This window comes from Botryllus schlosseri, chromosome 11, assembly GCF_051294905.1.
Source record: "Botryllus schlosseri isolate E-star chromosome 11, Bs_hap1, whole genome shotgun sequence".
NCBI classification, from domain to species: Eukaryota; Metazoa; Chordata; class Ascidiacea; order Stolidobranchia; family Styelidae; genus Botryllus; species Botryllus schlosseri.
Genome location: NC_137246.1, coordinates 21,766,292 through 21,793,994, shown reverse-complemented (window position 1 = coordinate 21,793,994; position 27,703 = coordinate 21,766,292). Strand labels below are relative to the sequence as shown.

General features: G+C 41.4%; 5 protein-coding genes across 7 annotated transcripts in view; 2 read left to right on the top strand and 3 right to left on the bottom strand.

The window, feature by feature from the left end:
* The window catches only part of LOC145450199 (sodium/calcium exchanger 3-like), a 162,573-nt gene that overhangs the window by 70,671 nt on the left and 64,199 nt on the right, over window positions 1–27,703 (top strand). The window lies entirely within an intron of this gene.
* LOC145450212 (cysteine desulfurase-like) overlaps window positions 1–27,703 on the bottom strand; it is a 191,960-nt gene that overhangs the window by 134,095 nt on the left and 30,162 nt on the right. The window lies entirely within an intron of this gene.
* Window positions 385–8,916, top strand: LOC145450519 (solute carrier family 22 member 15-like). Of its 2 annotated transcripts, XM_080329039.1 has the most exons (12): window positions 385–791; window positions 860–958; window positions 1,011–1,140; window positions 1,237–1,401; window positions 1,460–1,595; window positions 1,743–1,843; window positions 1,949–2,072; window positions 2,491–2,631; window positions 2,689–2,765; window positions 2,825–3,015; window positions 8,395–8,589; window positions 8,746–8,916. In XM_080329039.1, exons 1-12 carry the CDS (start codon window positions 708–710, stop codon window positions 8,761–8,763), a joined length of 1,461 nt encoding a protein of 486 aa, XP_080185165.1. In that variant the 5' UTR covers window positions 385–707; the 3' UTR covers window positions 8,764–8,916. The 2 variants fall into 2 exon arrangements, with proteins under 2 accessions (XP_080185165.1, XP_080185166.1); XM_080329040.1 differs by lacking the exon at window positions 385–791 and having other exon boundaries at window positions 863–958; window positions 998–1,140.
* Window positions 11,390–22,336, bottom strand: LOC145450209 (solute carrier family 22 member 15-like). Its single transcript, XM_080328716.1, has 12 exons — window positions 22,196–22,336; window positions 21,916–22,014; window positions 21,577–21,700; window positions 20,807–20,971; window positions 18,781–18,916; window positions 18,336–18,436; window positions 17,414–17,540; window positions 17,213–17,353; window positions 17,056–17,144; window positions 15,361–15,545; window positions 13,827–14,027; window positions 11,390–13,518 (listed from the first exon to the last, which is right to left on the bottom strand). The coding sequence occupies exons 1-12, from the start codon at window positions 22,277–22,279 to the stop codon at window positions 13,498–13,500; spliced, it is 1,473 nt and encodes a 490-aa protein (XP_080184842.1). The 5' UTR covers window positions 22,280–22,336; the 3' UTR covers window positions 11,390–13,497.
* LOC145450213 (MPN domain-containing protein-like) lies at window positions 22,334–27,633 on the bottom strand. The gene has a single exon (XM_080328719.1). The coding sequence runs from the start codon at window positions 25,437–25,439 to the stop codon at window positions 24,150–24,152; it is 1,290 nt and encodes a 429-aa protein (XP_080184845.1). The 5' UTR covers window positions 25,440–27,633; the 3' UTR covers window positions 22,334–24,149.

Here is a 27,703-nt window from a genome sequence, read left to right as displayed (position 1 = left end):
GTTGCTAAAGGCAAAGAAGCAAATTTCCATCCATATTTTGGATTGGAATGCCTACTATAAGTGGAAATGTATTAAGACAGCTTACGCCATACGGTCCCTGGCGTTGTGTATTCGAAGTTTAGTCGAATCATTCTGTTTGACGAGTATATAAGCTGTAATCTTTCTCACTCGCTCTATGCAGCATGTGATGCAGGTCCATCTCGATAAAACAATAGACAAAAGCAAATATCCCAACAAATTCTTCGGGTCACATGCTTTGCTCAGTTGTTCTCAATGCATAACATGTATTCATGCACACTGCACAGTTTGCACACGCACAATAATTGCACACACACATATCCAATAAATAAGTTGAATCTAATCGAATTAATCTATACCGGCAGCGAGTTTGCTAGCGAGCCCCGTGAAAAAATCATTGAGCATTATCCGTAGTATGTTCTGGTCGGATGTGGGGCCGACATCATTTATGAGAATTAAGGCTGACGACATCTATCCATACGCCGTGAGTTAAATAAATCGTTCCGAGTTCATCAGTTATGAGCAACATATGCCGGTAGGAGTCGACACGGAGTAACACGCAGTTTGGACTTGTACTGCAAATGGTCAGTTGCGCTCATAGAGTAAGCTCTCATTGCTATACGGAGATACAGAGTGAAGGTTGATTACGGCTGCCGACGGTCACTACCGATCAAGATAATTTGTGAATAATGGACATCGAAGAAGCTTTCGAGGTGACTGGACGAATGGGGAGATATCAGGTTTTGTTGACTGCAATTAGTTATTACGGAAACGTAAGTTAATATGGAAGTGAATAAATAAGCTAGACCTATCCTACTATACTCATTCCCACCACTCCCAGATGTTATTCGGAAGTCAATTACTACTCATGGTTATAGTTGGAGCGACACCAAATGACGATGTTCCATCGGAAAGAGACTTGAAGACTATCGTTACAGAGGTGAGCTCAGTCTTGCGATCGAACTTCGAATCTAAACAGATGATTACTTCAGTGGGATCTCTACGAGGATCAATGGGTGATAAGCTTACTCGGTAGCTTGTTTCTAGCTGGTTTCATAGCCGGCTCGCTTATGTTCGGCCAACTTCCGGATATCTACGGAAGGAAACCTGTCCTCGTATCGAGTAAGGCGAATGTGAGGCTGGAACCCTCCACAGAGACACCCTGAATTTATATCACTAAAAACTTCCACCTCACGTGCATCGTTTTTGGTGTTTCAGCTGTCGCGCTTGCCACAGTCGCATGCTTCTGTTCTGCATTCTGTCAGAACTGGCACACGTTCGCCGTCACCAGGTTTCTAGGAGGCGCTTTTTCCGGCGGTGCGGCCGCTCCGTCTTTCGTGTTAATGTGTGAACTGGTCGGTAAGGACATTTGGGGATCCGTTGGTAATGTTCTGCAATTGTATTCTGAAATTACGCCGAGCCTACCTTTGATATCATTCAGGTATGATTTATCAGCTGTTCTTCTCCTTCGGAATCATGTTGGTCGGATTACTGGGATACTTACTGAAGGACTGGAGACTCGTTATCATGGTTTCCAGTGGGTTGTCAGCTATAGTATTACCCTTCTTGATATTCATGTAAGGCTTTCGATTGGATTTAAATGACCTAAACCGGCACAAATTTGAGCAAATGGCGATCTCGGGCAGTTACTTTCTCCGCCCGCGGCTATCTAACTCATTACAACCGTATATATACCGTGATCTTTGATTTGAATCGATTTTTAGCGTGCCAGAATCACCCAGGTGGCTGTACTCCACTGGAAAAGTTGACAGAGCACAAGCCGTGATACGTCATATCGCCAAGAAAAACGGAAAAGACTTTTCAAGTATATATTTTAATATTGTGGCGATGGCTGTGAGACCCCCCCCCCCCGAAAAAACACACTCAGGCAACGAAATCGTTATATTTTATTTAACACCCCAATTTTCAGTAATTACGCTTGAAAGATTGGATCGGAACAAAACTGACGAGACGAACTACCAAAAGCATTCGATAAAAGATTTGCTGAAATCGCGAACTCTAGTCAAGTTACTATGTGCAGTAACGTATATATGGTAAGCAAAACACACGGCACAAGTTGTGGAATGCTCATTGCTTACACAATGCACACCAATCATGTACTTTGTCACCATGCCACAATGCAATCCTAATTATATTCAACTGCGTGCATCTCGGGAAAATAATCGACATTCGATTGGTCATCTGATCTTAATTCGGGAATTCCCGATGCGATTCGACGAAGTTTGTTTGCATAGCAGCGGAACAATTGGGTATCGATTGGGGACATCACTAAACCTGACCTAGTTGAACAAGATTACCAATTTGGGTCAACGTGTATGTAGACTAATCATTATTATATAGGTATAGCAGAGTTAGTCGACACCGAAATGCGATTTTTCATCTTCCCGACTCTCTTCTCGTATGCCGTATATCAAACAGACCTTATGACCTATTAGTGACTTTTATATACAGGTTTGCTTCCTCTCTTGCTTACTACGGGCTTGCAGTCGATGTGACTACTCTGATGCCGAACATATATGTTGGTGCAATTTTGTCAGGTGCTGTTGAGATGCCTGCTAATATTGCGACGCTTTTTCTTCTGGATAGCAATTGGTACCAATCTGAGATTTCCCGCAATAGAAATCATGGTCTAAAATTATTTGTAATAAGGTTCGGAAGAAGAGGCACGACGGTGCTGCTGCTTCTAATCACGAGTATTTCCAGCTCTTCCATGCTATTTACCGGTGGTATGTATTCGGAAACCACACTCATCAATACACCGAACTGTATTGATATTGCTTTTTAGATAAAGGTGAACTGACCATTGCGAAAACAGTACTTGGGCTGTTGAGCAAGCTGTCGATCGCAGCAGGTTTTTCGGTGATGTTCATTTACGTATCAGAATTGTTTCCTACACAAATTCGAACTGTCGCTATGGTGGTTGGAAACACTGCAGCGAGAGTAGGTGGTGTTATAGCGTTCTTCGTCCCCCTGCTGGTGAGCAATGTCGGCTATTTCGATTATTCAGTGCTACGTGTAGGCTCTTATATCAAAAGAAATAGGCAGCTGATGCGTGTATATGAGTTCTAGTACTGTTTCGAGCACTGTATTCATCCACTGCGAACTGGAGGGAATAAACCTTTATTGCTTCACTTCTGAAGTTCATTTGAAAACTAATGCATTGCAAAAAGTATTTGTAACAGTTATCTCATTTTACATGATAGATGGAAATGCACCTACCAAATTCGTAACTATTGGGGGATAATTTCCGTTAAAATCTGTATGTTGGCTTATTGGATTACTGGTTCTCAACAAATGAGTGCATGTTTTCAAGTTTAAAGTGCCGTAAACCAAATAGTAATTTTGTTACTATTTTCCAACATCAATAGCTCAAACATTCCAACTGAGATGTTATATTGAAACACGTCTCATAGAACAGAACCACTGAAATCATCATCATCATCATCATCATTGGTTTATTAGCAATTTTATCAGTTCAATACACCACAAAAAATGCGATACAATGAAAAGACAGGAAGATGTCGAAGCGACAAGGAGTAGTCTATGGAATCTGACACCCACCTTGGCCTAGGCGATGTAAAGAGGAGGCATGCACACTGAATGAAAGTAAAGAAGATAGTATAGAAAAAGAATGCGACAAGAAATAGGGCGGCATGTCATGGGAAGCGAGATCGATAGGTCAGTCGTGGTCCGGTAATCTTGAGGATGGACTGTATTTATTTAGTAGTAATTGTTTGTATTTCGACTTGAATGTGGACATGCTCGTCGACTGTCTGATGGCCGGCGGGATACTGTTCCACACATCAGGTCCGGCATATTTGATGGAGCGATGATCTTTTCGGTCGATCACATGATATTTGGACGACGTGGACGCGCGTGTGTTGTACTTGTGCGCTTTTGATTCAGAGGTAAAGAAGTCATTGAAATATTCGGGGCAACGACCGCAGTGAAACTGATACATAAACTTGGCGATTTCTAGTTTCCGCATATCTTCTATGTTTAGGACGCCAAATCTCTTCAGCAGCGACTTATTGGATGGGCAGCCAGGCCCTTTTGGAGCCCTAGCTATGATTCGGAGTACTTTATGCTGTAGTTTCTGCAGTGGCTTGAGTGCAGTTTTACTGGCAGCCCCCCAACAGAGGATGCCATAATGTAACTTCGATTGGATTAAGGATTTAAAGAGTATCAGAAGAACCCATGCTGGCATGAAGCGCCCAAGGCTGTAGAACAGGCCGCACTTCGGTGATAATTTAGTTTCTAGGGACTGAATATGACTCTTCCAGGACATGTTCGAGTCCAGTAAAACTCCGAGATATTTGGCATTATCTGTGTTGGAAACGGGCTGACCAGCGATATTAACGGTTAGGTTATTTTTTGAATTTACTGTCAGCAATTGCGATTTCGAGGCGTTTATGCAAAGGTTGTTCTGGGCCGTCCACTCCTGGACTTTGGGCATTTGGTCACCAGTCAGGGCATCCAGCTCTGCCGTCGAAGATGCGGAAGAGAGGAGGTGAGTATCATCAGCGAACAGTGTGGTGTTCAGTGAGGAGGTTTCAAAAATGTCGTTGACATATAAGGTGAAAAGGACCGGTCCAAGTACTGAGCCCTGGGGCACACCACAGGTCACCGGGTGAGGAGAGGACAAGGTGTCTGAGATCGCAACCATTTGTTGGCGTCCAGTGAGGTAACTTTTCATGAGCTCAAGTTGTGGGCCCCGAAGTCCGTAACGCGCCAATTTCGAGATGAGAATTTTATGATCTACGCAGTCAAACGCTTTTTTTAGGTCGAGAAAAATGCTACATCCCACATTTCGCTTCTCTGAGATATCATAGTACTGTTCGGCCACTGTTAGGAGGGCATGAGCGGTTTGGTGTTTGTTTCGGAAGCCAAATTGTTGAGGGGAAATGACAGACATTTTGGCGAGGAATGAGGACAGGCGGGAGAGGAGCAACTTTTCGAATACAATCCCGATGCATGGGAGAACGGATATCGGACGGTAGTTGGTGACATTAGTTCTATCCCCAGCTTTGTGTACAGGGACTACTCTGGCTTTTTTTAGATAGCTTGGGTAGACTCCATTTTCTATCATGAAGTTGAAAAAATGGGCCATATATTGACCGATATGCAGGCTTATCATTTTTAAAAACCATGATGGGATTTGGTCATAGCCGTCGGCCTTGTGCGATTTCAGTTTGTGGATGGCTACTTCTACTTCGTATTTGGTCGTAGGTTCAAGCACAATTGACTGGGATATCGATCTCACCTCTGACCTGGCCGACACAGGTTTTGTAATAGAAGAAGCAATATTTGGGCCTACGTTACAAAAATATTCATTGAAGTGATTCGCGATGGCCGCCGGGTCTGAAAGTTTGTTTCCGGTATCCGAATTCACAATTTCCGAAACAGACTTATGGCCTTGTTTTCGATGTAGGAGAGAGTTAAGTCCTGACCATGTTTTTCGAGTGTCCTTTATGTGTCTGTTGAAAAATCTCTCATTGTACTTTGCTTTTGCCTTGGAAATGAGATGCACGGTGCGATTCCTGAAACGTCGAAATCTTTCTCGTTCATGTTCTGGGCAGTTCTTGGTGTCTATTCGGTTATGCCACCGGTTACGTTTACGGATAAGTTGAATCAGCTTTGTGGTCATCCACGGATTTCGCTTCAATTTTCTTTGACTTCTCGAAAGGCGCTGTAGAGGTGCAAATTGTTCCAGCAGTGATTTGATAGCAGACATAAACTCTACAAATTTTTCGTCAAAGTTGTTTACGGAGATGTGGGGGATGGCTGATGTTTTAAATTGATTGAATGCAGCATCATCGAGCGCTTCTTCGTCCACTAACTCTCGTCGTCTGCAGAGGTGATATGTTTCGGGGGGTGTCCTTTGTTGTTCTTGTGATAGAAAACCAATATGGTTGTGGTCACTGATTTTTGCCGTACTCTGTGCAATATCGGCGATTACGTTTGCTATCCACATCACCCATGTAAACAAAACGCACACCATTCTGCTATCTACTGATCCGATAGTAGGCTAGATATAGTAAAAGTGCATGCAATGTACAATTTCTACATTCGATGTCGGCCACGAGTAGGCTACTTTGCCGAAACAATCGTAGAAATTCACGACAACAGGACTGTGAACAATATGGGGTTGTTGCGTCGTGTTAATTCTTATGTCTAGCTATAGTAAAAGCGTTGGATAGACCACCTGGATGTTTCTGAGCGTGAATGATTCTCATCTAACGTAGTTTAAACGCAGTGCGTCTCCCATTATATTGCGGAAGAAAGAGCTACTGTCCGCCACTAGCGTCACTTTGTGTTGAAGCAGTATAGAATTTACAGAATCGTCAAATGCTAATGGGCGGTTAGTAAAAGCCGACCACAAGCAACATTACCGAGAATGGCCAATGTCGAGAATCTAACTTACTGAGACGGACGTTTTCGAGAAAATTATACCTGTGAATTGACACCGAATGTGGCAACGCCGTGATGCACATACACGCGATCTGTACTTACATTTGCATGACGTGGCTGCATGAGTGCATGCATAAATTGTACATGTGGACTTATAGTCCTAAATCATGTGATCATCGATCGATAGGGCTGGATTTAAACCAATTTTACAATATCAGCTGATTGTCTCCAACGCTTCCGATTCGTGTACCAACCATGACATACGAATTAGCCTACTCCGCTTCACTGATACGGAAATCTGTAGCATCCAGCTGTGATGCATATCTCAAAAGAGTATAATATGGTTGAAATCGAGAAGGCATCAACTCTCACAGAGCTCGCAAAGAGAGTAACAAATATGCAGGCAAATCATGGTCTACATTTTTCATTTACGCATACTCATTTTCGGCAGACGGTTAGTTATTCTATACATTGGTCCACACATATGTTTAGGCTGACGCGATAATTTGGGAATAGGCCTACGAGTGTATCAAGTAGACAAGAATTAATATTGGTAGCAGATGATTATAATGGAAAAATTGCGTGTTCAATCAGTATTGACCGTCACGAAAATCTGGCTCACGAATTATTGTAAGGGAACGTGTCTTGCGGTGATTATGGGCGCAAACACAATTTAATGTAGGGCGTAGATAATAAAGTTGGGTTAATTAAAAATTCGATTATCGCGTTCATCAGGATTTACCAACCCAGGATAAAGGAAGTTCGTTGATCGCTGCGCATAAAATTGATCGAGGTACATTTTTCATCTCAAGCACAGTTAGCAAACCTAGACAAACTCTAAACTGCGTAATATTCCTGCGCAGATATATATCCGATTATTATGACCGTGACGATTGATTCCTAGGTAGGCCTAATGGCTTCGCTCAAAAATCGGACAATCAACGAATGATGCACTTACCTTCTTGGTGCTGTCCATTCTCTGGTAATGTCGGAGTTGGAGTCGCAGTCGGAGTTCTGAGTGGAAAATAGTCGGAGTCGGTGCGTTTAAACTTTAAAGACTCGTGAGTCGGAGTTGGAGTCGGTGTATTGAAAATGTCTATGGAGTCGGAGTCAGAGTTGGAATCGGTGGTAAACTTACCAACTCCAACCGAGCGAGATAGTGTAATGATTGCGTGTTCGATCCCCGGCCAGGACATACCAAAGACTCGAAAATTGGTATCCGCAGCTATCCTGCTAGGCGCTCAGCAATCGCGGATAGCATGGAGGAGAAAAAAACGGGGGCGCAGACTAGATGACCTCACGGCCATATCGCAACTCCGTCGTCAAAGCATCTCGATGGTTCAGGCGAAAAAGATTATCTTATCTCTCCCGGCGATACATCATAGTAACTTCAGTAGCACAGCGCTTTAACCTGGTTATTGCCCTTTGATATAGATAGATATTAAAGGCTATTTCTGGGCATGTTTTAAACAAGTTGTAAAATTATGCCATAATTGTGTAAATACTTGCCAAAAAACATGTTGTATGAGCCTACGGACAATTACCACCCGATTTACGTATATCGGCATGGGATGGTTGTAACCCTCAAAATAGTCCGTTCAACATTTATAGTACAGATATTTCGTCAAAGGAGCTATATTTACCCTATATTTTCAATTGTCATTGCCAATCCATTATGGCGTCACAATAAAATATCCGTGACGTCATGGGTTAAGAAAAAACCTGTTTTAAATTACGGCCTTGTTTTAACACGTTTGTTTTAAATTAATTTTTGTTTTAAATGCAACCCTAACACTGTGTAAGTTGGTAGAAATTGCGATCGACATGCCCAAATGTAGCGAGCAGTAAAGTTTTTCATCATTGAGGGCAATTTAGTCCTCGTTTTGCATCCGAATCTTTCTTATTTTCAAAGTATGCTGTACACGAGTTGATACACCTTTTTAGGGCAGCATTGCATTTTTCCTACCATACGCCGTGTTCGGAGCTGTCACGGTGATAGCCGCAGGCGCAGTGCTGTCCGTGCCAGAGACTCGAGGACGCCGACCACCACTGATGAGCGATTTTCAGACAGCAAGGCAAAGTTTGGAGGACGCAGCCGTAAATAATACTCCTCAATTTGAAAGCGATTGCGGCGATACGGTGAGATGGAATTCATAATAATACGAATCCTTTGCTATGCCATAGACTCAAAAAAATGATCGAAACGACCGCGTGCCCCAAATCTGGGACTTTCTTCGGTATACAACGAACCTGTCATTAAAATAAGTGCGAAAATTGTGTTTATTTCTATTACAGGAAGCTCTACTCGCGTGAGACTTGAAAATGACTGGGATCGACAGTGGAAACAGTTACTTTTATTACGTATGTTTAATGTTGGTTTATACTTCGACTCATTTTTCATTCAGACTGTATTTTTCTTCGAGTCTTTCTTTTTTACAAATACACGGGTTCACCCATTGCTGTGCATCTCTACAGAAACAATGTAGACTTAAAACTGATAGCGAATTATTGCATGCAGTATGCATCTCTGTTGTTAGCTTGATTAGGATCTTGCTCTTTCTTCAACTTGTGAGTGTCAAGCAAAAGGTAGCCAATAAGTAATAATTTAGTTTTGCCTGCTTAGCTCAAGTGGTTATCATTTCAGACTAATTCCAGTTCAATTTTCCAGGCAAAACGAGCCTAGTGTATACTCGCCAAGCACTGGGCTGTTTGAGTAGAAAGTTACGCGTTGTAGTTCTACGCGAGTATACGAACAATGGTTAACCCGCTTGACCACATATCTGATGTTAAGACCTAAGGACCAGACAAAGGCCGTATTTGCAGCAGGTCGAAAAAATGCGAAAAACACTACCGAGTCGATTCGATCGAGGAAGGCTCATCAAGATTGGCACTGGATAGCCAAACGTGCTTCCTCGAAGAGCCACGTCGAAATTAGTGAAAAAGATGAGGCTTTTCGATAGCTCTGAATAGCGATGAATTCATCGTCATTCTCTAATTATTTCTCAACACACAGCTCTTCAGTCTTCATTGTCACGAGAGATCGTAGCAGAGTCTCGAATGTAGCACGTTCGGAAGTGAGGCTCCTCCCGGGCTCCTGCCTGAGTCGCTGTTGTTACAGTTTCTTTACAGAAAAGCCTAGAGCAAGACCGGTTGAAGGTCAAGCACAAGAATGAGCAATGAGCATGAAAGGAGCGGAGACGAGTCGGAAAAAGTAGGCAATTGTGGATGTTATTTGATTGTAGAGATGGGCATGGACCGGAACCGGGTTTTTTCATTTCGGGCCGGAGTCGGATCAGTACTTTTCCATTAAGAAGAGAGAGAGAGAGAGTATTTGCTGTTTTCATCCAACCAAAATACATAGCACATAGCAGTGATGGTGGTACAGAAAATATGCATGCACATTGCACAGTATTCGGTATTAAATAGCCAGTGGTGGCATTACGAACGGGGGCCCCCCTATAAGTATCTAACCGTAACTTCTGGGGGGCTCCGCCCCCCAGACCCCCCTTTCCCGCGGTAAGGTTTAGCTGCTGGATTCGGCTATGTCTATTATTGTGTGTGTCTAAGGACAGACTACATCAAGACTAAGTAATTCTACCGCATGCAGAGACGTGATGATCATCGGGATACGGGACTTTTCTAACAAATGCAGAGATTTGATGATGATTGACACATCCGTACGGAATCATGTTCTTGCTTGGTACACGGATTTCCATGTTTATTCATCATTATCATTAAAAAAAGCGCATAACCCGAATAGGGGGGCCCTTCGACCAGGGGGGCCCCGGGCGACCGCCCACCTTGCCCCCCCAAAAGCCACTACTGTAGATAGCAATGATCGATAAGAACGTGAAGGTCGTCTAGTCTGATCACACCAGCATCAAACAGGTACACTTGACTCTAAACAGTCTGGCTGTAAAACATGTAAGTTAGAAAAGGAAAATAGAAGAAAAATTAAACGATGGTAGCAAATGAGCAATGAAGCAATGTCTGGGCGAGGTAGGGCAACAGTGTTAGTAGTATAGAAGAGGACAGCAGGCAGCCTTTCCCTCTTCGACCCTCGAATCAATAGTGAAACGTTCATGGAAATAAACCACATGCTAAGTCCAAGTTGGCATAATTACTTCAGTTAAGGGTTGGGCTTGATCTTCAAGTTTTCAGATTCCTGTTTGCATTGTTTCAATCAGTATTCAATAATATCCTGTGAGTAGATAATTATTATCGAAGTCCTCCGGACCGGATCACGGTCATTTCTAGAATCCACTCTAGGAGTAGGACCAGAGATTTTGTCGATCCGGCCAGAACTATTAGATTGGTCGTTTCGACATCGTCCAATTTGTTCATTCCAATGCGTGTCTTGTGTGGATGCAGGGCCGAAACAGCACTTCGTCAGCCCCCCTATAAATCATGCTTTCTTTTCTTGACGGAAGGGTACCCAATACACCCAAAATCGCGCACAGAGCGAAAAAATTTGAAGAAGTTGCATAAATTTTTAAAAAGATACTCTACAATTTTGTTAATTCACGAGCTAATATTGGGTTCATTCGAGCTCGGGCTCCCCCCAATTGGGGGGTTTAGGGTGCGGCAGTGTTACCATACGTCCTACTTTACGGCTTTTAGAGCGAAGATAGTGGACAGATCCGACTGAAAATGGGCATAAATGACGCTAATTAGGAAATTCGTGGTTCGAATGACCTTTTTTTTCTGTTTTTAGTCAGCCCACCACGGGGTCGGGAAAAGTTTGCCATTTTTTATCGAATTTTACTCCACAGTTCTAAGTCTGAAAATTTTGAAGTGTCATCCTTTCCCGATTCCAAAATATGGTAACCCTAAGTTACGGTCCTGTGTGGATGAATATAATAGAACCGCTGATTATGAATATAATGACACCGAGGACTACCCCAAGTAACGCAGATTGTCTTGACAAGGAAACGCATACTGCAAATACCGGTATATTATATTATATTATAGACGTATATATTTTCATGAGCAGCTTAGTGAAAGCGACGTACGTAACTATAGTTTTCAAATCCACTGAAAAGACGAGAAAATCTTGGAAGAATACAACGAATGGCAATAAGATTGCATAAACCACCGCGGGAAGTGCAAGTGAATTCTGGCTTCACAAAGATAGATTGCAATATAGCCGGCCGGCGAGGTGAGATGGTAACCGCGTTACATTTTACTCAAATCGTAGTTCTGACAACGTTGCCCATACCGATCCAGGTCTTGGACTCGTAAAACATAGACATAAGAACCACGGATATATGGAATGGAAGTGACATAATTCCAACACAATCGCCGACGAGCGCTATTTGCCCTCGGACCTTGGCTATGCCAGTGCTCAACACATCGTTCGTCGGCTGACAAAGTCAACCAAATACCCATCACAGCAATTGCAGGGGTTAGAGGTTTGGCGAGAATCGCAGGCAAATATTGCATATGTATCATCATCTTGAGATATAACTTGTCAGTAAGTACTGTCACAGTGGTTAAGTCAGCAAGAACACATGAGCGGAAAAGATAAAAAGCTCACAGAATGATAAATGGACTTGGTAACACGGATATAGCATACACATAACACATACTATACAAAGCAGAACGCAAGAGGTAAGGCACAGGGGCCATAAGTGAAGTGATTTTAATGGAGAATTGGCAGAGTTACATGAATCAACTGAATATAGATTATAACATCAGTTGGAACTGCAACACACAAAAAAAATAGGGCACTTCGTCTATAGAAGCAGCGTGAAGGAAAACGCGCACGGGATAAACATAGGAACTTGAGCGAACGAAATTGAACACAGATACCGAGATTCTAAAAACACATAGATATCCTCAGTTCAAACAGAAAGAGGCAATCAAGAGATGAACCATTCTTCTTTCACAAAATTTAGTGACAACGCGGCCGTGTCGATTATAATTCGTTAACGTATTGACGAGATTATGTAGCGACATTTGATAATGTATTATCCAGGGTTGTAATGACTCGACTCGAGTCACGATTTTCTGATGACTCGAGTCCTTTTATCAAAGTACGGAAATGACTCGACTCGATTCAATCTATGTATTGTGCATGACTCAAACCAAGTCATATGACTCGAGACTCGGCCACGACCGACATTTCATTGTAATTTCGAAGAATAGTAAAGTAACCACACTCTTGGGATTTCGTCAATTGGTACTGGTACTTAAAAATGCGACCGGAAACTGCTAGAGGTGAGGAAAACTAGTATATTATTAATGCGAACTATTCGATATCACCAAACAGAGTTATAAAAAGTGGATTTACAAGACTTTAACTGGAAACTGAGCAGTCAACACAATGACTTGGACTCGGACTCGAGTCATAATACCATGACTCGGACTCGACCCTCTGCTCGCTGACTTGGACTCGGATTTGACTCGATGGCGAGTTGAAAATGACTCGACTTGACTAGAGTCAAAACCATAAAAGTGAGATTGTCTTGTGACTCGGAGCCTTGTGACTTGGTTACAACCCTGGTATTATCATGAAATCACAGTTTAAACGTACAGTCGCAAAACCAGAAAGATAACCACAGATGGCGCTACTTATTTCACAATAAATATATGGATATACGATAATAAGGTAAACATTGCAACATTGGATATGGGGAAAAGCTAGTAATATATAGGGTTTTCTTTGTAGCAGTTCTTATGTCGATGTCAATTTGTACGAATATCATGTTCCAAGAAAACCCGTCCAGTGTTGCACCCGTTATATTGATGGGAGGAGTGAAGAGAGCGATTTGTCACCCAACACAAATATATGGTAGAAATTGGCGACAGGTATGGTACAAACCCTTGAAAATCAAAGAAGGTGTTGCGGCAATGCATCTGAGTCGCCGTGTCATCTAGGACGCGTGTATATAAACAGATCGGCAGATAAGTTTATCAGTCGCACAAATTTACGTTTGCTGAATGACTGCACAGTGTGCCCACCGTTGATATACTTGCACTTGTGTTTACGCTGCTTCTATAAATGCATCTTCCGATCGATGGGAAGGCCCGAAAGTGCCGTCACTCCTAGGCTGTTATGAGAGGTCTCTGAGAAAGAAAATTGAAGCCAATTCAGAAATTCTCCATGCTATCATGCAGCATTTTTTTAGAGGCCAATATCTCCCAGAGACACAACCAAAGTTCAAGATCACGGGGGACCATACAAATCAACACGTGAGCATGACTGTATCCAGGATGAAAACTGGATTGAGGGCTAGGAAAAAGGACATGTCATGGAATCATCTAGTTGTCCAAGTTCAAGATCGTGATGGACTGATGGTGCAAACTTTCTTCTAACATTGCCACGAAATGCTGAAGTTACAACTCTTTCATGTTTCAACACAATCAACACTTACCTTTTCATCGTCACGGGAAGACCTAGAACGCACACGCGCGGTCACATCGTCGCCATCCGTCGCAGACTCGACTTTCGGCTGGAAATCGCTCATCTCGGGACTCGGCCTGCCGAGAGTTTCCGGCAAAATAAGATTGAGCATCGCCCCGCAAATGGAAGCCGCGCCGTAGACGATATACGGCAGGTACGATTGTATCGGCGCCTGTAATTTTCAAGACGGTCATCGAACGGGAATGTTTCAGCTAGAATTATTATAGCTACCCAGTTTTTTTCCAAATTAGACTAGAATTTTGAATTATACCTACAGTTTTTCCAAATCAGATTAGAATTACTGAATCTGCGAAAAGTTGGACAACGAGTTAAGTTCAGTTCATAGCAAATTAGAGGGCAATGAGAACAACAAATGTCTGTTCGGCAAGCTTGGCTCCAAATTCTACTAGAATTAGAATCGGAGCTACACATTTTTTCCAAATTAGATTAGACGCAGAATTACTAAATTCGTGAAAACTTGGAAACCGAATAAGTTCACTTCATATAAAATCAGACGTCATTCCCATAAGCATAAGAATAGGTAATATATGTTCAGCTACAGCAAGCTTAGCTCCGTTTCGCACGATACGGTTTTCAGCAGCATTTTCAGAAAAACCAGAAATAAGATAGAATTAAAATTAGAGCATGCAAAAATTTCACAAATTAAATTAAAATTTCATCTAGTAGTCCAAGTCTGGTTCGATTTTCTAGACTCACGATGAAAAAATTTGGTTACGTTACAAGATCTTGGAGCGTATCGGTGAATACATAACGGCGGTCAGCACTGATGTACATCTACATTTTCAGAATCCTCAACAAGGATTTTTGTGACCACTTCCACTTGAAATTCTTGAAATTACCTACTTTTTAGGCATTGTAATTAGTAAAGCAGAAACTGGTTTTGAGATGTTTCCATCACGTTTACGAGTTAAATTGCCCCATAATGACAGTAACTCAATATATTTTCGGAAATGGCACGAATTCGTAGGGTTGTTAGCCACTTTGCGTTCGTCACAAAGATCCATATTGCAACATCGAAAGATGACGAACAGTATGTGAATGTGATGTCTCGACCAGATCTACTTTTGGGAAGTTCTCTCTTGAATTGACTTCGAAATCTAAACTTCCGCACGTAATTGAGTAGAAATTTACAGCGTTACGTCCGCTCGAACAAACCTTTTGGGACACAGAACTTCGGAATCACGCGAAACAAGAACTTCATAATGTAAATTTATCCACTACAAGCCACCGATGAGAGTCCGTCGAAAAGCTTTTACCGAATAAATTAACAATATGAAGGTACGGTATTGTTTCGAGCATTCCTACTCGAGTACCGGCAATGTTCACTCTGATCACCTGTGAAGTGGAATCGGAGTCACAATTCGTATCTTGTGAGCGTCGTGAATAAGAGTCGTCGCTCTCAAGACTAAATACCGTAATCAGCCAGATATTAACAAATAATCCCAGTAAACACGCGAGGGAGAAGTCACCGGAAAATGGCTCACCAACAACGGAACGAACGGCGATATAATGGCGCCGACTCTCGCGAATAAGCTTGACCCGCCGATAGCCACAAGCCGCAGTTGCGTCGGGAAAACCTCCGCCGTGTAAATGTACAGGAGAGAAAAAGCCCCGGCGACAGCCAGCTTGTTTGTCAGTCCCAAGACCAGCTGAACCGTTGACAAATTATCTGCGGCAATCACGAAACGATGGTAAGCGACAGTCAGAGAATGCAATGTGTCATCAATTTAGGGCAAGTATTTGCAACTTTTTTTTAAGCTTCCCGCAGCTTCCTAAATACTCATAAATCATGTAGTATGGTGTTTCAAGCTGTTTGGAGGAACCTTATAATGCAACTTTCCTCCATTTTTTTCATGCAATTTTTTGCAACATTTTTCAATTTTTCATACAACTAGCTTTTTACTGGAGATATTTGGAAATAAATACAAATAGATCGCTTGGTTATTTCACTGTCGCTCGCATCCGAGGTCCTTTCTGATTCGACATACATTCAGGCTAGACTGGGTCAATTTGTTCAGGCTGTTGATTTTGTTGAAGTGGCCAACGCTGAGTTTTGCTACAGTGCCTTGCATACGGATCGTTTCGCGTATCTCATACCCTAATAATTTCAAGGAACTTGTCCATAAATGCAACTTTTGTGAAAAATAAATGCAACTTTCCACGGATTTGACCGCAACAAAAACTTGTACGCTAACATAGTATGCTAATTATCAACAGTAACTGTCCCTTCAATGTCATGGAATTTCAATGTGATCTTGAATATCCGCTATTTTCTGCATATTCACAAACGCGGCAATAGAAACAATACGGTCACACGCACAATTTCCTGTTGCAATCAAGAGGGCCTACTCAATCCAGCATAATAGCGCTGCAGTGAAAGGCCAGGCATAAAAACATTGATACAGCATACCGACGGGCCTGTTCAAGACAGCGCCCTTGATGAGACACTGGCGAGTAGAAACTAAGAATTTATAAATACCAACAACTTCGAACTTGCGTGGACACAATAGCGTTACGGTATTGTTTCATTGCTACCCAATATTTGCCTATCCCACATTTTATCGGCAGTTACAGCCAGCGCGTTAAGTCAACACTTATTATTAGATGAAAAAACAAGGACACCTTTCGAACAATGGTAACAATATTTCATCTGAGCGAACATTTATACCTTCAGAAATAGTAAATCAATCATGAGTGAATATGCGTTATTCCATAAATCATTAGCTAACAGGCTGTTTATCTCTATCATTAGTCACGGCAACAAGGATTGGGCACAATCATTCGATTTGAGTAGTGATAAATGATAAGCTCCTTGCCATTAAGAATTGATTCATCAATGGGAATTATAGTTTCGATACTATCATGCACTTTAGAAGTCATGAGCACTCCATTGGTCGCAATGCAGCATACGGACATCTAGTACAAAGCTGGTTATGCGAGTGGAAATAACTTATCTTTGAAGTCATGATCAACCCACAGTAAATACACACCGGCATTGCCTCTAAATTGAAGACAATAAAAAAGGCGCAGATTTTTTCAGCACGGCACCGAAACGGCAGGAACATGAACCAGGAAAAAAAACTTTCAATAAACCAGGAAATAACATTCGATACGACACGGCATGACTCGGCTATTTTCCTGCATTTGCTAACAAGAATAATTCCGTCTGAACTTTATACCTGACATCAGCCCGGTCGCAAAGAGCATTCCTATACTTGAAACGGTGGACAGCAAAAAGCAACCGACCAAAGTCCCTTTTCTGCCTATGCTGCAAAGTTGAAGGTGCGTAGTATTAATATCAAAGGTACTGAGCTCAAACTATTCCATCAATCATACCGTCTCCGAGAGATTGAAAAATACGTGATGATAAGAGCGGGGCATTCTATTGCGCCAGACAGCGTGTTCGCGATGAATATGTTCGGAGAAAGGAATTTGGCGTCAAACGTCAGTCCGTAATACACAAAAGAGCATGCGAACCTGAACAAGAACATCGCTACTTCCGGAAAATAGCCGTAACAACAAATAGGAAACTTGTACCATAAGTAAAACGACGTGGCCGCGAAGATCGCGAGTTTCTTCCGTTTGAACATGTCGATGACAGAATACTTTTTCATATCTTCTCCGTGCGATGTGGAGCCGTCATCATCATTACGTAGTGAGATACCTGACACGGATAACGAATGCTACATTTGTCGAGCGGTGGCACATCCCAGAGCACACCCACTCTCGCCATAACGACCCATTCAGGTGTGCACTCTTCGAGAACGCTGTCGTTCCATAATTTTCAATGCAATATAATACCGTGTACCATGTCGGGATCAAATCCATACCATCGAGTCATAAGCAATTTCGAGTCGCAGCAATATTTGATCCGGGTCAAGCTTCAGTCATCAAATGTTCAGTTTGTTTTGTTTGATTTTAATGTGCATATACAAATGCATAATTGCATGTGCAAGATGGATCACAAATCAAACTTGGTGCCTTTTCTAAGCTAATAAAATGCTACCAGCCAACTTGATTATTTATGCAAATTAACGCGAATGCTGCCAACGGGGTGCGCTCCATTCAGAATAGTACTGGAGTTCAATGTAAGCAACATTTTTTCACTGAAAGGCTGCATGTAGGCTATGAAGTCATTGCCACAGCTCACATTTGTTTGGAGGATAAATAATGTTTGAGCGAGTAGAAGCGATTTGTCCCCAAGTAACACGTCATTCTATATTTTTGATGAGTTGAGTTCGAGTCAAGTCAAGCCAGTTTAGGGCAATGACACGAGTCCAATAAACACTGCTATGCACAATTGCACATGCATTGAATTATGTAAGTGTTCGCGTGGTACACTGAATTGGCAGGGTTACTAATTGTGGCCATCTACACAAACTACCGAATGTGTTCTATCAAGGAAAAGAAGCAACGACTGTGCAATAACGAGTCATGTAAATCACACAAGATACCATACCCGATGCCGAGCCTCCATTTTTCGACGCAATGTATCTCAAAACATTTTCCGCCTCTTCCACCTTACCGACGTGATAAAGCCATCGCGACGATTCTGGCATTCTAAAAGACAACATGTGACTCGACTCTCCATGAAATATTTGGCAAGTCTCGAATGCTGCATTGGTCCAAGCACACGTGATTCCAAAACACATGACAAGACGGTCAATTTCACTTCGCTACCACATCAAATTCAGGCAGACAATCGGGCGGGCTCGTGAAATAACGAGATAAAGCTTTTAAACACATTCCCATTTTCATCAGCAACCGCAAAACTCACAATTCAAATCAACCAGGATGGAACTAAACAAACAGAAACATCGCAAAAAAGGTGAAAGCATGATCCTAAGAAGTGAACAAAACAATCATAACGGTTATAAGAATAACAAGATGAACAGAGCACCCACGTGTAAGCGTAGATTGGAACGGCCACGAGCGGAACGGCAGATCCCAGGAGAATCAAAGTTCTCCAGTTCTGCAAAAGGTATCCGAACATACTGAGCAACATCACTCCGACAGAAAAAAACAGAGAGTAGAGGATACCTGAAAATATGCCAGTGAAGCAAGGATAAAGGAGGCGGGAGCTGATTGTTTAATGTTTACATTAATCAACCTACACCAGTCCTTTCATAGAAGTAGAAGCCCCTAATATGGTGGTAATATATCGTCGAGTTTACAATGTGTTTGTACAGTAGGAGCATGGTACCTGTTTGACATGCTGCCAGATATAAACAATGCGGTGAAACAGCGGGCACCACATACGGTTTTTTTCAGTATCTGCAATCAGAGTATACACATAACATTAATTAATACTTGAATATCAGTGGAGCATGGTATGAAGGAAGTGATGTTTGGGAAATAGCCACTGCCAGAAATGGAAATTTTTACAAAACATTAGAGCGGGTGATATTGAGCTCAGGAAAAATTTCCTCACAGTCATTAGCGGTAATCGCTCAACACAGTGGAGGTCAATGAGAAAATCCAGTTTCCTGATAAAAATTTTTACATGCAAAACAGAATCCTCTACATTCCAATACATCAAAAGTGACAATATCAGAATGAAACAAAGTTCAGGCAGTCAATGAACTGTCCCGATATAGTATAGTTTGATTATGGCTACAATCCAGACATACTTGTCAAATTCCCCCTGTGTTGAAAGCAGTACCGAACAGGCTACCGCAAAGATGAACTATCGTTCACAGCATATCATATCTACATGGTCAACGGTATCAGCGAATTAGCAAGGGTATCATACATAAAAACAATGATATTGGATGTTAGAAATAAAGTGAGGGCTTGGCACCCATGATCCGATTGGCAATTGTAAGATATTCCAGTCGAGTTGTGATGTTAGATTTTTAGAGCGATGAACATATAATCTTACAAAACTATTTATCAATGAAAAATATAGTTTCGACCGGCTTTCTTTCCACTGCGAAAAGCCTCAACACTAAACTTGGTCGGAACTCAAACATCCAAAAAACATGTTGCACAAGGTTATGCAATATTCATGTTCGTAGAAATGATATTTATTTAACTTAGTGATCAACTAGTGGCATTGTCGCAACATTCTACAGATTAGTCATGGCTGAGAAGTACAAAATTATGTTCGATGACGTGTGCACTGTGTACAACTGGAATTATTTTCCTTGCGTTTGCAAGAATGATATATTTTAGAGCTTGCTAGATGATTATTACTGGTATGACGTCGCAGTAAGTAGTGCTTGACTAGTGGACTGAAAGCAAAATACTTCACTTGGCATCAAATTACCAAGGTTCTTGAATTTGCACGACTCGAATTAAAAGTATAACAACATGTACCAGCAGCCTTCAAAGGTTAAACACGTCAGGTACAATTTTGCTGCATTGTGGCGTGAGATGCATTCGAAAATTCAATGGGCTAGTGGCCCTAAAACGTTTGATAAACCTAGAAAATGGCATAGGCTTCAAAATGCGTGGAAAAATTTACGATGCCAACAAGGAAACGCACTCAGTGGTTCTTTTGCAGTACCGTAATTAAGTGAAATTAAGACATTCCCGTGCCAGAAACTCATCCACGAGTCAAGTGAGGTCATTTCTTGTACGAGAGAGCCCATTACAAGAGAACACAGATGAGCTGCATGAATAATTTAACGATTTCCTGGCATTTCCGCAATTTAAACGCTTTAATTCAATGAATGCACGGAACCGAAAATTAGACTCAACCAAGGTGACAGGAGGAACAATTATCTTGATCAAAACCCTTGAAACTGAGTGGAAAATTGGCCACAAAACACACCAGTCCTAAGTCTGTGTATTGTACCTGATATGTAAATTCAGTATGTAGGACGAACGTCACAGATTCAAGGAATAATATAAACTTATGTGGCGTAGTACTTGGATTCATTTCATAAATTATTTCTTGAATACCAAAATCATCGCAAAATTCATTACCTGCAGTGCCCCAATGCTCCTTTCCAATATTCTCTACCAGAAGCGCAAAGAACACATGACCGCTTCCCCCAACAAAGAAACCGCAGACTGTCCTCAGAAAAGCAAACGTCTCCCATCTGTGCGTGAAGTAGCAGCACAGACTGCTCAAGTGCATAATTGTATAATCTGGATAATAAAACAAACATTACACTAATGGAACTGGTAATGCAGGTTACCAGGGTTAAATCATTTTCTTGAGTTATTGATAAACAGTTGAATTAGGTTGCCTGTGTAGCCTGAAGTTACGAAATATCAACAGAGACAGTGGCGCCACCCCACTAATTATTATCAATAATATTCAAAATGACATCAAGTTATGATTGTAGTGCGTGATAATTTAACAACGGTATTCTTCCAATACGGATGCAAAAACAGGAGCGATTCCAGCTTTACATATCAGATAGAAGAGCGCCTTGGAGGCACAGAACTTCAATATACAAGTGAAAAGTATATCCGTAGTGAAATGAGCCCGAATATTTGTAGCCGACACTCATCAGGGGTAATTGTCAGCAACTACTAGAGAATTGGAAACAACATTGCATCTCAACGATCGTGTCACCAAATATGACGCTTTACATATGCAAAATGTCAATTCACAACAGGTAACATCACTGAAACGGATCTAGGTGTGAAAACTCACGTAGCAATGTTGAACTAATACCACAATATTCCACCATTCTTTTAATGGATAGTAATAAGATAAGCATGGAAGTTGGAAAGTAAGCACTAACTTAACAAGAAAATTCTTTTTCTTCCGTAAAGATCAGACACTTGTCCCATTACGGCACATCCGACACCATACCCAGCCATGAACAGACTCGACATCAGGTCCACCGTCCAATCTTCGAGTTTCCACTGCAACCAAAATAGATTGTGACAAGCAAGTTGATGATATGAGACCACTGGTACAAAAAGTGCTTTACAAGAAGAACTTTCAGGAATACGTGCCAGCAATGCAATAAACATCACACTCTAGTAGCCTAAGCATTGAGCCTATCTACAGCATGTTGAATTTAGCAGGAAATTATGGCCGATCGACAATTAAGATCGAAGGTCGTTTAAGACGATACCTCAGTAACGATGGTTGTCATGTTTCGTTCGGATGGTATATTTGGATCGGGAGTTGCAGCGACAATAACCATAAGTACCAACTGAAATCCATAGGTTATCTGAAAAAAATAAGGATGGGTTAATATTTCCATTTATCGTTATCCGATTAATAAAGGTCGTTGTCAAAGGTGCGATGAAAAACACCGTGCTAAAACCAATGCTATCGAAAAAATAAATATCATTGAGCACAAATTTTTATTTCTTGCTTATACTGATTTCACAAAGTGAAAGGGTACTTACGTTGAGCAAGAAATGACTGAAGACCATATACTTCTGATACCTTCCGAGGCTCCCTACAACTTTAAACGCGTCTTCCACATCCATGGTAATGTTACAGAAACAATGACAATACTTGAACTTAAACTAATTTAATGTGAACTGTATAACACAAGGCAAAGAAAAAGCAAACATGTTTTAAAAAAAACTGCAAAATTTCATTCGTCAGTCAGGACAGTCTTGGAATTCCCGCCACGGAGCACCACCGGCTGGAAAAAGTCAACACAAAAATATTTACAATAGTGCAAGCGAGGACGACCCAAGTACAAAATCATTCAATGATGACAGGCATATTGTGTTTGCAAATAGATATAAAAAAAACGATTCAAAAGAAGCAGACATTGGAAATCCCGAAATCGATTCTTGGGAGAAATGATGAAAAAAAGGAGTTTACAGTTCTGCGTTGGACAACAGAAAAACACAAGCAGTGGTTGAAGACGTCTAACAGTTGTTGCCACGTTCGTCAAGGCTCTGGTGTCGACGAAATCGAAAAATAGCGAAAGAAAGGGAAACGGGCGTAACTGCTCTTACTGTGACAGGAAAATATTAATCATCAAGCAGGCAAACAAATAGTCACAATAGGATTGTATGTATCATGTCAGACGCTTGGTGGTAGTACCAAGACGGCAGAAGACAAACGGGTTACTGACTGATTCATTCAGGACTTCTCCTGAACACTATATCATTGGAAACTGTCAATCATAACAAAAAATAGTGAGACAATTGTTAGCAGAGGTAGGCAAAGTTCTATCTTAGCTTTAACTGCACTGGAATCGTACGTGACCGAGTAACTTACACATTTTAAAAAGGTATTGAAATACTTATCAAGCTACCAGTTGTAGCAGCCTGGAGTACAGCAATAAGGATAGGGCTTATAGAACCAGCAACATAACATACCAAAAATTCATTCCCTTTACGTTTACATTTCAAGGCGATTGTGCGGAAATTAGCCAGTCCGCGAGAAATAATGAACTCATGATATACCGGTAGTGCAACAGAATCTTCGTCGAACAGCGTACGACAACAAGCAATGTCTCTAGAATTAGACCAATATTAAGGGACAGTATTACCAATTCCACCCCATACAAAGCATTAGTTACGAAATTTTGGCAATAAATTCCCATTTGGCAATACCTTAACGTGGATAAATCACACCATGCTACAGGACACTATACAACAGAATTGCACGCAATAGGCATCGTACGATGAAATGAGCATAATATGCGTTGATACTGCATGAAATGAAAATTTAGCAGAATCAAAGCGTTCAAAAGAATTGTAAAAACAATGCAAAGACTTTGAAGGTCATGGTGTCATTGTCCAACATGTGTATAGCAGTGCCGATGTTAATAATCGAGTAGCCTAGGCAATGGATCATAAATCATAATACACATGTGACTGACATGCCATCCATCTGGATGTTCATGATGCAAGCAATTCATTTCACACTTGAAATGAACTGAAAAAGTATTCGAATGATAACGCGGAAATTACCGCTCAGAACATAGTACAAAACATTGAAGCTTGTTCAGTGGTTCAATACAAAACTATATCATCCAGTAACAAGACAAAATCTGAATGCGTCGAAAACTTTCCATGATTCTCGTCTTCGTCAGTACCACAGTGTTCTCCGATTTCGTATGTGCGTCAATAAAGTAAACCCGGCTTTGTCAACAGTCTCGAATCGTTAAAATAACGGAAGAGAAAATAACTCGAATTCAGATTGTGAAAACATTTTGATTTGTTACTGAAACGTAATTGTTCAGATCACGTGATAAGTCATTGTCTTCAGTTCAATAGATGAAAATATAAGCAAAAAAATTCAAGCGATTTCCATGGACTCACACATTGCACAGATCTGCAACATATTTCTCATCGGTACACCGACATCCTCCTTTACAAACCCGAGAGTTCAAATTCACTGCTGACATGTGAGAGCAAGTTTTTGTATAACTTGAACCAGAGCGTTGACGTTTTTATCTTTCGGAATTTTCGACATGACTGCAAATTTCAGCCTCTCCAAATAGTTAGCGTTGCCACGCCATTGCCGATTAAAATTGATCAGATCCGAAGACAAGCTGTAATACTCGACAAGCCACACCAGTTCCTGGTGCAGTTCAGGCGTTATGGTCTGATCTTGGAACTCGGAGATGGGGAATCGCATGGGCACGCCCAAACACGAATTCGCGGTCACGGTCTGCTCGTTGGAAGTAACGACCCAGAACGCGTTCAGCATATTATCGGTGATCATGCCTTCGACTTCATACGACGGAGAGCATATGAGACCCAGCATTGGATTATTAGATCCGAAATTGATTTGATATTGCAGCTGATGTTCGATATCCCGTAAAGTTGGCTCCGGCGGAGAAGTCGGGTGAGAGTGATACCAGCCGACTTTGAAAAGTCCGCGCTTCAGCAATTCCGACTTGATGTGCTCTTCCGTGAGAGCGGCGTTCTGGTGGTCTCCTAATATACACCGGCACGGAAACGCTTGAAGAATCAAAAGGCATTGTTTTTCGTGGTCCCACCTCCCTCCGAGGTAACCCACGACCTCGCCGTGAGTCAGGTGACAGTGGAAGTTAATCAGCAACAGACAGTTTGTGGAGACGGTAACGTTGAAAGGCGGATTTTTTCCAGTGGTTTCGTCAAATTCTTCGCACTTTATCAACGCGTTCGGATGGATTTCACCAGGGATTTCTTTCAACTGTGAATACGGGATTGGGTATTGTGGCAAGAAGCTTTGAGTTGTTATCATTTCGTTGTGTTGCGGAGTCGGAACGGGCACTGCCTGCGACGCTTTCACCCTTTTGTTGTATAACGATTTATAATGGTCCAATTTTTTCCCCTTGTATTTCACTGAATTCCATCCACAGCCTGATTTTTTCTTCGGATCGATTTGCTTTTTTACGTAGATAGCCCACGAGCTCGGTGACGCGAAATGTATCTGCTTCCAAAAGATTTTTCCATCTTCTTGTAGGTCAGCAACATAATTTACACCCAAATAATCGATAGACAATACTCCCAATCCGGGCTCTAGAATTTTATCTTGCACGAGCATGGCTAGCGACACACCCCTGGCACGGGTGGGTGGGACCTTTTTTACTCCGTTCGGTGGGTTATCGGCAGCCTTTTGTGTCATCCTTGGAGGCTGCTCATCAGCTTTCATCATTGGTGGTGGAGCAACTGGTTGGACGGCCGCAGCATACATAGTTCTCAACCTATCGCTAGCTATAAACACTAGGAATAACGTATGATTATAATCGATATCCAGAAAATAAACAATAAATTCTTTCAGAATAGCCTACACATGCAGAGCACCACAAAGCATGATAAACTGCCTATTTTTACTAAAAAATATTAATCTGGATAGTTGACCTTGAAGAATATTCATTATTTTATAGCAGCATGCTGGTTTGTGTGGTGAATTGTCTTCTAAGTTTTGCAATGGACTTGAGTCGCGTTTATAAATTCCCATCACATTTGACTTTGAAACTACCTTTGCCTCCAGCAAATCCCAATTTGTGAAACATCAATAATAAGCAAATGAATGAGAAAAAATGGAAGATAAACTTCACAATTATAATGACAATAATTCAGTATCCCTATCAAGCCAGAGTGGAATCGGTGGCAACGGCATGCGCAACGTCACGCGAGCATTTATATCTGATCACGCCGATTAATGAATTATGCTGACGTTACAAAGCGATACCAGAGTCCAGATCCAGAATAAGGCGCTTGCGCTTTATAATGAACGCAAGCAAGCGTGGCATTTGCGCAACAGCGAATATACGGCGTAAACCTAGTCCGGCGTATACCAGGTCTATTTTAGCACATTGTGTCGTTTAATAAGTAATTTCGTATCGAATCAGAGCGAAAAATATTTCGGTCACGCGGATGAAATTTTCCGATCACGCGAGAAATCCGTCTGTTACGCACAACATGCTGTCGAAAACAACCACCGATTCCAGTCTGGCTATCAAGTCCATCTGTAAAACTAACGAAATTGAAAAAATCATATTCAAAGACAGTGATGCAGACTTCATTTGAGTTTTTGATGTAATATCTATCGAAATACCAAAATACTTGCTAATTATCTTATTTAGTGCACACTGTAATAAATGTACCGGTAGTTCAATACCGTGATGCTTACAGTTAAAGTACTGTTTGTTTGTAGGCTTATATTTGACAACTGCATAATCTCAATATTTTGCTACGCCAAAACCAAATATTCAGTTGAGTTCCTTTAGGCGCTGCCTGGTACAATATATTAATTTGGCACACGTCAAAGCTCATTGGAAGAAATATCAGTCGGGATTTGAACAACTCGGGTTTTGCTTGTAATTTAATAGTAGGCCTAAGGTAGATATATCCGCTGAGCTAATTGTCTCTTTCTGGAACCATAGAAACTTCATATCTAGGGGAGAAATTAATATTACATTTTACACTCAATTGACTTCATTCATACTCAAAACAAGTGAAATGCATATTGGCACTGTATGTGAAGCACCAGCTTTGAGGTTTTTATGTTGAGCAATCCAGTAGCCCACTTTTAAAGCTGAGCACAAAGTATTTTCGTGCTGTATTTTCTAGGATTAAAAAACATCCAATTCTCTCACTCCACTCTAGATAAGACAACATACATTGAACATTATAAAAATTAATTACATCACAATATTTTCATGGCATTCGATTCAGAAAACACAAGAATTGCGATACAATGAAAGGAGTCGACACGAGAGACAATCAAAGAAAATATAGTGTTTAACTTGGCGTGCAAAAATTCATGCTCAGTGAGAGATAGTCTAACCTACACAATTTACATTGTGATAGCCTGATAGGTTTGCAGCAATTGAGGATTATGAGATAGTCCGCTCTACCCAACCAAATACATGAAAGATGCCAACCATGTTTTTGTAACATATAGTTATGCTACAATACTGATAAAGTGCTAATCTCAAAATGAACATAATCAACTTTATACAATAAACAATGCAAGCAATATAGATAATGAGCCCCAGCGCGACAAGTTGGTCAAGCCTTTCTTGCTCGGTATAGGTCGTGGGTTCAATCTCTCCGGTCGGGACCAGAGATCGACAACTAGAAAATCTTCAGCTTTTATAGATTAGACTAATAATAATCAATAATAGTCGGATTATTTTATCACCAAGACACACACAATGTACGGTACAATGCAATGAATTAGCATCATCTACTCAGGTTTTTACAATTTCGATTAGAATTACTGAATTGAATTAGCGAATTAAAACATCTCGAGTCATCGAATCGCTGATTCCGGGCAAGGGCGGCAGTGTCAATCCGGACCCAGACAAGTTATCACTATCCGCTCACATAGCGACCAACATAGGCTGCGATAGCGCGGGCACCAACCAGAAACCTAGCGAGTGCAAATGGAAATCACAAAGGCATCGATGTATATGATTGCTCCGGCTCACCATCTACCGATGATAGATT